The 11,462-nt window shown below is 30.2% G+C and overlaps 1 protein-coding gene and 1 long non-coding RNA gene across 4 annotated transcripts; one reads left to right on the top strand and one right to left on the bottom strand.

Annotated features, from left to right (window-relative positions):
- Positions 1–833: 833 nt before the first annotated feature.
- On the top strand, positions 834–2,051 carry LOC141538135 (uncharacterized). Its single transcript, XR_012481006.1, has 2 exons — positions 834–1,167; positions 1,596–2,051. It is a non-coding gene; the product is annotated as an uncharacterized LOC141538135 (long non-coding RNA).
- Positions 2,052–2,701: 650 nt separating this feature from the next.
- LOC141538071 (uncharacterized) lies at positions 2,702–10,245 on the bottom strand. Of its 3 annotated transcripts, none has more exons than XM_074259358.1 (7): positions 6,798–7,391; positions 6,539–6,718; positions 5,534–5,663; positions 5,280–5,457; positions 5,003–5,201; positions 3,126–3,275; positions 2,702–3,050 (listed from the first exon to the last, which is right to left on the bottom strand). In XM_074259358.1, exons 1-7 carry the CDS (start codon positions 7,183–7,185, stop codon positions 2,854–2,856), a joined length of 1,422 nt encoding a protein of 473 aa, XP_074115459.1. In that variant the 5' UTR covers positions 7,186–7,391; the 3' UTR covers positions 2,702–2,853. The 3 variants fall into 3 exon arrangements, with proteins under 3 accessions (XP_074115459.1, XP_074115460.1, XP_074115461.1); XM_074259359.1 differs by lacking the exon at positions 6,798–7,391 and adding an exon at positions 9,773–10,245 and having other exon boundaries at positions 2,705–3,050; XM_074259360.1 differs by lacking the exon at positions 6,798–7,391 and adding an exon at positions 7,430–7,472 and having other exon boundaries at positions 2,705–3,050.
- Positions 10,246–11,462: the final 1,217 nt, after the last annotated feature.

Genomic DNA, 11,462 nt, shown 5'->3' with positions numbered 1-11,462 from the left:
ACGCCAGTTTCCATACATGCATCAGACACACGGACGTCCGCGCAACTATTTTTTTAATTTATTTAAAAAGCAAAATATCTTTTAAAAATGTCATAAGTGTTGAAACTAGTATTTTTTCATGACATTCATGTATAAACATTGTTATAAAAATCCAATAGAAAATAAATAGAGACAATATTAGTTCAAGAAATCGCTTGATTTTTACACGCTTCTTATTAGCTTTGCCTGTATGTTTGTAACCGACTTCTTTGGACGCGATTTTGACCCACTTTAAACGGTCAGATTTCATTCAAACTCTGTAGATATATCGAGAACTGATGACAGTACAGTATTTTGACAAAATTATTTCATTTTTCATTTTGTAAAATAAGATTTTTGTTAATTTATGTATTTATCATCTATAATCGATAAAGCAGGGATTGGTGGTAATTTTCAATTTTAACCATTATTTTTCGCCGATTTATCTTATTTTCCAATATTAGAAAATTTTCGAATACCAAAAAAAATTTTCAATTGAACAAAACAAATGAATAGTTTAAAAAACCTAAAAAAGCACACTTTTATAAACCAAACTAAAAAGCAGAAAATAAATAATAGTTTGAAAAAACTAAAAAACACGCTTTTTATAGAAAACCTAACTAAAAAATAGAAAATAAATTTTGATAAATTTAAATTAAGAATAGTGTGAAAATTTTGATAAATATAAATTAATTATAGTGTAAATAAGAATAAAATATATTTTATTTTTTAAAAAAGCGTGAGGTGCATGGTGTCAATAGTTATAAATATTTTATTGACAGTTATAAATAGGATTATCATTTGGATAATATCTTAAAAATCATCCCACGCTTTTTTTTTTTTTAAATAAAATATATTTTATTCTTATTTACTGTTGCGGAATCATTCAAACCTTCCCGCAACAAACTGGTAGCACCGAGGCGCCGCTACACAAGCGCCCTCGGGTATTCTACCTCAACTCAACTGGCTCACCGGCAAGCGGCCATACTCCTCATAACACGTGCTAATTGTACAGCGTACACACGCATTTACCGTGACCAGTGCAATTTTATGTATTTACGAAATCATCAAACTCATCCACTCAGCTTTACTGAAGCCAACTACAGCATCGCTACTCATCTTATTCACCAGCAATCATTGACAACTCAGGTACAATTAAGTATTTATTGTAAATCATCTGAGATCACTTTATCACAATCCATACTCACATGCTCCCTCTCTCTCCTACTCATTGTCACATGGCTACTCATGTGTCGCTCTCTCTCTCATACACATGTACAACAGTCACCTACACTTTCTACCTAGCAACGATAATATCACAATTGCTAATAGAAATTCGTCATCATGCGGCAAAATTAAATGCCGCATTGCAGATGTTGCGTGGTGGAGATTGGGGGTGACTGCCACCAGCTCTTGGGCCTGTCGGCCATTCCGTGTTCAACGTTGTGTGTTCTATCTCGTATCCCGAGACTCAAGTACTCAATTGAGCTCGTTAGTTTTAAGGCTCATTCGCTCACACTGTGAGAGTTAATTATGTTGTTAATTGATTAATAATCCAGTGACTCTAATTTATACAGCTCATCCAATTAATCATTACTGTGAACTCTACAGATTCAAGCTCAAGCTCTCACTACACTTGCATTCATTCACTCTATCAATCATTACACTCAGTCAATCCAATTTATACGCTCATACTATGACTATTAATTAAGTGTAATTAATTAATCGTCTGGTGACCTAATTCTACAACATTACTCATATTTCTCGCTCATAATTGCTAGTGTTAATTACATTGTAAATTAATTAACAGTTCAATTGAAGATCAACTTTCTACAACTCATGCTCAGTCTAATTAATATGCATTAATTAATACAACTCAATTAAACTCAATCAACGCGTACTCATGAATTAATGTGATAATTCAAGATCATAACTATGTTCAAAGTGCTCAATATTTGTGAACTATTCAAACTCTGTACAACCAAAGCTATGCCTGTGATTAATTTTAGAATAAATACCATTATAACCACGAATGTGCCTCCTCCATCTTTTAACACCTGGTCCCGGCAAATAAATATTTAATGTTAAGACAATTATCTTACATTTACACTATAATTAATTTATATTTATCAAAATTTATTTTCTATTTTTTAGTTCAGTTTTCTATAAAAAGTATGTTTTTTAGTTTTTTAAAACTATTATTGATTATAAGGCGAGTGTAAAGCACAATCTCGTCTGCTTTGCTTATGATACGTGCAAAATTGAAAAAACAATTTGTTTTAGGAAACCTGATACATAAAATTTGAAATATGACCTAACTTGAAAGGTAAAGTTAGTTAAATCGTAAGTTAATTTCAACTACGAAGAAAATTAAAACTTCTTTTTTTTTTTTTTTTTTTTTTTTCAAGAATTTTATTTCGTTTTTGATTATTTTCTGATAGTTTGTAAAAGGTAGGTCAACTTTTGGCGTATTTTGAGTAATAATAATTCAAAACCAGTTTTACCATGAGTTTGGTCATGAAAAATTGAAAAATCGAATTAAAAAAAAAAAGTTTGTGAATTGCTGTGAGTTAATCCATCCATAAAACAAATATAGTTATAAAATCAACTTTTTTACTAGAAAAATCACGAATTTGATTATTTTTTTACAAAATCACCATGGAAAATTAAATTTAACTTTTGATGAAATTTTTTTTCTCAAGTTCTATAGAATATAAAATAATTATAATCAATGAAAAAAGAAAAACTTTGATTTATTACCCATAAAAATTGGACTTCAATTGTACAAAATTGTTAAAATGGGTACTCCATATTTTTAATTAAATATAATAACAATTAATTAACACGTACGGCTTGTAATTTTGTTTTTCCGTACGTCGAGACAATAATGAAAGGTTTGTTATTACTTTCAGTGGCTAACCAAGCATTTAGCGTTCTTAAGCCAGATATGTTGATCACTTTTGGTTGCAGATTGTTGAGTTGGAGATGAATCAAATGTTTTACATTTTTCAACTTGTAAATAATGAGCAGATCTTAAAAAAAAAGCAACAAGATAATATGTCATTAATTATTCAGTCGATCAGTCTTGAAGTAATAATTATAATTACCTTTCTCGGTTAATAAGTATAGATTATTCATGTAAAAAAATAAGTCGACAATTCTTCCAAATTCTGATGGCAAAATATATGATTTTTCGGTGAAATTGGAATAATTTAGACCAGATGATTTTAATTTCAATGAAATATCCAGTCGTGATTCTTTAGAATAAAACAGGTGATTATATTACTTTAATTATTTTGGAATCAAATAATTTTAAATGCTACATGAAGTTATTGATAAATTAAAAAAAAAAGTTACTTCAAAAATTAATCACTAGCAATTAGTTTATAATTATTTTCAAATTTTTAAATAAATTTTTTTTCGCTTGATTAATATGGCCCGTGTAAAAAAAATGGTTTCTGAAAAGTTCCGAAATACTTCCTAGTCTTGAACGTTCCTATGATAAGACAATCCGGAACATCTGTGGAACACTTCAGGAACATCTCAGGAAAATGGCCAGCAGATTCATATAATATTGCTGGAATACTTCTAGAGTTAATTGGGAATACTTCCGGAATATCTCCTGTACGCTCCTGGAACATTCCTGAAATACTTCTGGAAAATTCCTGGAATACTTCCGGCACATCCCTGGAATACTTCCAGAACAAATCGGGAATATTTACAAATTATATTGGAAACACTTCGGGAAAATGCTCGAAATATTCCTGGAACATCTCTCGAATACTCCTAAAACATCTTTGATAAACGTCTCGATTGTATGGGTTTCTTTTAAAATAAATCGAGAATAGTTCCGGAACATCCCCGGCATGCTTATGGAACATTTCTGGAATTCTTTCGGAACAAATCCGGAATACTTACAAAATATACTAGGAATATATCGGGGACACGCTTAGAATATTCCAGGAACATCTTTTTTTGCAACTATTCCCGATTTGTTAGGGAAGTATTCCAGGAATTTTCTAGAGATATTTCAGACATGTTCCAGATGTGTACCGAAGATGTTCCGGCAGTATTCTCAATTTATTCTGGAAGGATTGCAGCGATGTTCTTTAAATGTGCCGGAGACTTTCCGGAAATATTCCGGAAGTGTTCCACGAATGTTCCAGAACTATTTTGAAAATATAGCAAAAGTATTCCGGGGATGTTCCGGATTGTCTCATCATAGGAACGTTCCGGACCAGGAACGGTTCCGGAACTTTTCAGGAAACTTTTTTTTACAGGGGGGGAATTTAGGTAAGATCCTACCCTGCATTGCTATGTAGGAAACCATATGGAAATCTATTTGAAAACGCCATGTAAGAATCCCGACTAGTTTCACACATGGATTTTTTTGATAGGGTTAATTTATATATTTTTTTTTTTTTTTTTCAATTATATTTTTCAAAAATGATACTTGAAATATTTTCTAACAAAGTCTTTATGGCGAATTGAAACTTTAGTTTCTTAATTTGAAAAATCAATTAAAGTTTTCAAGTATAAATAATAGGAACTGCTAAAATTCAATTACCGTGAAGAACTTTTTAAAATTGGAATTTTGAGTTCCGCTTTGAACAGAAGCTGTTTTTGGGCATTTCTTGATATATTTTTAGGTAGGACGACTTATCTAATTTTCATAAAATTTTTCAACAAGTTGTTTAGACATTACCGGTGAAACTTTCGCATTTGACCAGAAGTGCCCAAACAAGCTCCTGTTAAAAATTCTATGATAATCAAATAAATCGTCTCATCTCAAAATATCTCAGAAAATGTCTAAACACAGCTCCTGTTAAAAGTGGAACTAAGAATTCCAATTTTAATAGGTTCTTTACGGAAATTAAATTTTGGCATACTCTAATAAGTAACTAAAATCGCGTGCATACTCTCAAAAACTAAAAGTCACTATTATTAAGTACTCCTCGAACAATATTGTGTAAAAATATTTAACCTGTGGGATAGTAAGCCAGTACGGTATTAAAATTCGTGATAGACAACCCGTACAAAAAATCAGGTCGATCTAGATTATTGAAAATCGTTTTAATGTACTTTTTATCATTCCCATTTATTTCGATGGGATTTTCCAAATTTTCTGGAATGTTTACTTGCATAAGGTATGATGATTTGATATGTCTGTATATCATTAAAATCTAAAAAATAAATTTTAAAGAAACAATCAATCAATTCTATTATAAAAATTAAGGAAAAGCAAATTAAATGTTACTTACTGCTGTTTTCTGGAAGAAAATATCTTTGAAAACAGGATAATTCAAATTTCCCGGTGGGTTAACGATAATTATCTTCTGCGCAACAATACTTTGCGAGTTAATATCAAATTTACATCTCACAATATCAATTCTACGAAGACTATATAAAGTTACGTATAAATTGCTATCGAAGCCTCGGCTTGAAATGAAATACATAATAAAAAATTAATTATGAATGAAAATATTATAAATGAAAGAAAAACTTCAATTCGTACCTTATGTCAATAGGCCGTTGTCTCGGATTTTCCCGTAGGATTTCAGGAGTTGGTATAGGTATTTTTTCATTAACATCCCAGAAAAATACTGCTGAGTCAGTTTGTATGCAAAAAAATAACCTATCGATTGCTAAAATAAGATAAAAATTTCAATGTAAATGTATTAAAAAACCAAAGTTTGGTTAATCCAAGTGTTTATGCCTTAAACAATTTTGTAAGATGTCAATTGATCAACGTAAAGTTTAAATATACAACAATAATTGAAAAACTACTTTTAATTTTTTTTTAAACTTTACATCAAACTTCGATAAAATAAAAATAATTGTCTAAATTATTAAGAGACTAAGCAAAATTTCGTAGCCAGCCAGACTGACGATAAGTCCGCGGAAAATCATCGTACAGGCTTTTTGATTATGTCAAATTGAAGGGCATTACATTTTCTAAAAAAAGTTTTCAACGAAATGATGGAAAAAATTTTTTTGAAGCCTGTAGACTTTTTTTAAGATGAGAAAAAATTTGGAAAATTTTTTTTTTTAGTTTTCTTAGGATTTCTCCAGACCCGAACATGATAAAAAATTTTCATGGTCATATCTGAAAACTACATACTCATCAATTTTTCATACATTTATATATTTTATATATATGTATATATGAAAAATATATCAAAATGCATGCGGGTACTCAAATGAAAGCTCTTGATGAGTGTAACATCGGGATGAAGTTATATCTTTAAAAACGTCAATAGTTAAAAAAATACAGTGCAACTTAACTAAAGTTATTATTTAATAAAGCAAAATTTGATTTATTTATGATTCATAAGTCACGATAGTCACATAATAACTGCAAGGTTGTTAGTTTGTATTCTTGCTGCACACCTCTAGAATATGTTGAGAAAATAATTAAAAAAAAAAATTTAATTACAAACTAATTAATTTTATTTATTAAGTCCCCCATTTTAGCTTCCTATCCCTTCTCCTTGAATTATGATATTTAATTTATACATACCAGGTTTAAATATTCTAAGTAGCCTGATAGACAATTCAACATTTTGGGAAATTTCATCGCTGTTTTCGGGAGGAAATAATTGAGAATTAAAACGTACAAGATTCATCAACGATTCACCGGTATTGATATCAACTAACACCATGGAATTTTCATTTCCGTCGACAAACGCAATATAATTCGCTGCAACATTACATAATACAATTTTAATCAAATTAGTATATGAATTAACAATAAGCAATCATAGCGCAAAATGTCTAACCCCACGTATCGATAAGAGTGATAGCATTTTTAGGGTCATCAAAAAATGCACTATTTTGAAAAGCAACTTGAGACTGATCATAATTATTAACTCTCCGCCAGTTGATGTATGAAACGAACAGTTCTTTATATTGTTCATTGCTCAAGTTATCGTAATCACTAGAAGATATCGACGGGTACTTCGTTTGGATCAATTGGTATCTCCACGGTTTTATTTCATCACTTGTACAAACGAATTTTTGCCATATTCTGAACTCGTTATCGATGAAGTTTCTCCAACTGGAGCTCACTTTTCGTAATTTTGCAATAGCTATTAAATCTAAGTACTTGAAAATATTAAGCAATGCATTTTCTGATGTTATATAACCTTCGGCCAAACTTGAACTCATAATTAATTAATTAAATAAGTAAATAACGAATATGTTAAGCTTAAACTGTTCGTCTACTCACAATCAACTTTTGGTTGGCTAATGATATTTGTTTTAATAATTACAATTACGTCGTTAATTAATTAGCAAACAAAATTGCTACTTTAAAATTTGTTCATCAATTTGTCGTTAAAGATTTGTATTTGATTATAAATTACATATCTCAGTTTTATAAAGCATATGAGTAAAAGTAAATTGGACTTACTCGTATGTGAATGCGTCATTACACTCTAACACTTTCTACATTGTTTGAATAATGTCATTTAATGATGCGTTCTAAGTTGATAAATTATAATTTAAAATAATTATGGTTAATCCTATAAAAATATTTATAGAATAATTTGTTTATAAAACTTTCTATAAAGTTCCAATTTTTGAAATTTCTTGTCATAATACATAGTAAAAAATTTTGCGTCATTGCGTCAAAAAATTTGGTGTTAAAAGTTTTCATGTTAAATATTTAACACTTTTATGTGTAAATTTATGTGTAAAATAAGTGTAAAATAAATTTATGTGTAAAAATTTATGTGTTAAATTAACACAAAAAAGAGTTAAATTTTAACAGTAAATAGTTCCAAAACGACCGATAGATGGCGAGGGATATTTGGAAGTTTCTGTAAGCTGAGCGGACGATCAAATCATCAAGTATCTTAGATCTTCTACTTTTTAAATATTTTTCAAAAAAACTATGACGAAATAGATATTTATGTCATAAGACCGTGAAGCGGCTGTTTTCTGACAGCGACGATATTTAGATATGAGCTTAAGGTTTGTGGCGGGAAAGTCCGAAACGGGCGTAATTTTAACATCCCAGGCGTAGCAAAGGACGAAAATTTACGATCGTTTTCGAACATTCGCGTCACAAACATTAAAGCGAATATCGAAAAAAAGTCGTTGTCAAAATCGCCATTAAACGGCCGAATGACATACAATATTTGTAGTTATTATCGCTCCATAAGTTCAACTTCTGAGGGATAGGAGGCAAACAATGACATATTAACATTTTACGAAGTTTCATAAGGGCAAAAAAAATTAATTTTACATTAATTATCTTTTTATTAATATTTATTTATGGTGTGGTTGTTATTTTATTAACATTACGTCCGCTTCATAATAAACTGCCAGCAGAGAAATACTTAGCGCCACTCAATAGAAACTGTTTAAAATTTACTTAAAATCATTGATCGGTACACTAGATGTGACTTTTTTTTTCAATCTCTCTTAATTTCGTCTGGGTGTACTCGAAAAGTTTGTAAAAAAAAGGAGGGGGTAAAACTTCACGGCCTAAGCCGTGAAAAAAAGACGGTATGGTAGAGTCTCTAGGAAAGAGTCCCTTTACGGACACCATCCAGCGCTCAAAAGTTGAACTTTTGGAGCGAGTATAACAAAAAAATTTTTTACAATCAAATTTAAGTAATTGCTAGTGTACCTGACGGACGGTGTCCTGTACACACGTCTTAAATTCGAAAATTGTAAACTTTTTTTTAATAAGCTGTAACACTTTAGACTGTTTTAATGAAGATTTTTATTAAAAAATTATTACAATGTAATATTTCGATTAACACATTATTTATTCTAACACAATAACACAAAATTTTCTTGAATTTGATCGCAGCGCTAGTGTCAAGATACAGAGAAATTAAAGTTAGATATTTTTGATTTTTTATTAGAAATAAATTTAAGATCCTGGGAAACGTATCAAATTATAATATTTTATCGGTTTAAAAAATTTCTATTGAAGTTTTATTCTTATTTTCATTTCAGTACCTCCCTGTATGATTCTTATATAGAAAACGCAAATGAAAATAATATTATTATTAATTACTGGTTAAGAGAGAAAAATAATCGATTTATGATTTGAAAACTTAATCAATTTTAAATTAATGTATTTGTAATAGACCGGAATAAAATAAAATTAAATTAACTTCAAACTGATGTTATTTTTATTAATTAAAAAGAATGTTCTTTAAAAAAGATCTATACAATAAAAAATTCTACAGTAAAGATTACGTCTATGGTGTTGATTTAGTCGATAAAAAATTCATGAAAAAAGAATTAAATAAATAAGAGACTATTCAAATGAACATGCACTCTAACAACTAAATCCAGAGGTTATTGTGCTCTGAGTTTACTCTTACAATTATATAAATACACATATATAAGTATATTTACGTACGGTTAGACTATTTTCCATATGAGTATAACCGTATTGGTTTAATCAAATTGAATACATTAGCCCACGCCTTGTAAGGTTCGCTTATAGAAACGTAGTATCGTTGTCAGTTGCAGGGCGCATGTTATAGTTACATATTTTTATCCAAACAAACTTATATCTATTCTCAAGCTAACTTTAAATAGGCAAAGAGAATGAGGAAGAGAAAAGTCAAGTGTAAATACGAGCACACGGTCAGAGCATTCTAATAACCTTATATCACAATTTAAACTTTTTAATCTTTCAAAATTTTTAGGGTAGTTGTCGTGGTTAAGGCATGCCGTCAAAAAATTTAAAATTTTTGTATACTTATTAAGGACATGATGATTCAATTACCCTTAAAATTTGAAGTCAATTGACGACCTATTGTCATAAATTGATGCCAAATCCTTGTAAGGTGGTTAGTAGGAATGTTTCACCGACGCTGGCGCTAGGTGGCGGTATGAGGACGTTTTGTTCGGCCTTCATGACAATATTGCGTTACGTAGTGATTAGATTGACTGTTGATGGTTTCGTCTGAATATGTGGATTGTATATACATTTAAGAACGTAATAAAGGTTGGAAGGAAGATAGGGATAAAGAAATCTGAAATATTTATCATTGCTGATACATATGCTCATGGCCACAAGGTTGTCAGACTTGCCACCAAGACTAAGTCGCTTCAGGCACTATTTGGATCCTTGTCTCTAGTGGGCCAATGCCATGATCATAACAGTGATTAATGCCGATAGTGGAATGCGATAAGCGCTGATTTATTGGTGTCAAAAGAGTATTTTTTCTACGAGATGCTGGTCCTGAAATAAACTACGGCTGCTAAAATTCCGCGTGTAGAAATTTTAAAAAGTTATAAGTGCAATTTTGTGAAGTATTAGAGTGTGTTTTAAGATTGAAAATTGGTTTTAGATTTAGACTTGAAATTCAATTGGAGTATTATTTTGACTTGCACAGGTTTCACATTCCATTGAATCGGAAGTAGAATTTATTGAAATTTAATAAGATGATCACTACATGACAAATAAAAGATCCTCACCAAATTTGCAGCTTTTTGAAGCTATATTTTAAAAATTTAGATTTTTTATTGTTAACACCCACCCCCGCGATCTTTATTGGAGGTGATTCGATGTAAAATCTGTTCTTAGATCATTTTTGTATCACATGTAGACGACCCCTGTTAAATTTGGAGTCTATAGGAGCTATAGCTTGGAAATTAAAAATTTTCATTGTTAATACCGACCCCCGAAACCCTCTGTGGGGTAATATATCATAAAATTCATTGATAGATTATTTCTACATCTCTTACAAAAGATTCCTACCAAATTTAAAGTCGACAGGAGCTATAGTTTAAAAATTTTTAGATTTTTTTTTAGACAATTTTGCGAGTTTTTAACCGCAAATTTTTGAGTACGCTCTTTTTAAATTGAATTCAAAATTTTTGAAAAATTAACCGACCAAATCGATATTGTTAATTCGATCATCATTGATTATCAACAATCGATTTTTTCGTTCGATTGTTGCAACACTACCTCAATTTTCTAAATAAAAATACTAGAAAGTTTGGAAGTTAGTCATGAGTGGAAAGTCGGAAAAATCGGAACACGATTCATCATTTGTTAAAATTAAAGCGCAATATTCAAATTTCTAGTACTATTTAAAATTGATCAGGTCTGCTAATTTTAGTGTCAGCATAATGAATAACTTCACTGAGAGTACAAAAACCGTAAAATTAGTAAGCATGACTTGAAAGAGAGATGAATAATACTTATAATTATAATTACATTGGATAGAGGTCACTTATTAGCAAAGGTAATCTGTAAAGCTAAAGATCATTGGATAAATTAACTATGTAAAATTGTAGTAAACTGGCGAGTCAATAAGTCAAGAGCAAACGGGTAGTTAAGATGACAGAGAACTGGTACTAGATCTTTACTGGTACACCACATACTGTATACCAGCTTTAACTCGGTATGGTAGTACCTAGGTGCAGTACTTGGCTCGCTGCTTGACTCAATACGAATACAACTATCA

This window comes from Cotesia typhae, unplaced genomic scaffold (assembly GCF_013202065.1).
Source record: "Cotesia typhae breed Kobodo isofemale line unplaced genomic scaffold, CoteBio_Ctyphae contig_20, whole genome shotgun sequence".
Taxonomy (NCBI): Eukaryota; Metazoa; Arthropoda; class Insecta; order Hymenoptera; family Braconidae; genus Cotesia; species Cotesia typhae.
Note: the sequence above shows the minus strand (reverse complement) of the source record. Positions and strands in the feature narration are given on the sequence as shown.

Excerpts from the sequence above, each read along its gene's own strand:
- LOC141538071 (XM_074259358.1), bottom strand. The coding sequence starts at position 7,185 with ATGAGTTCAAGTTTGGCCGAAGGTTATATAACATCAGAAAATGCATTG. Across the intron at positions 6,719-6,797 it reads CACTCTTATCGATACGTGGG|CGAATTATATTGCGTTTGTC; the intron begins GTTAGACATTTT and ends GTAATGTTGCAG. Across the intron at positions 3,276-5,002 it reads ACTGGCTTACTATCCCACAG|AATCACGACTGGATATTTCA; the intron begins GTTAAATATTTT and ends TTTATTCTAAAG.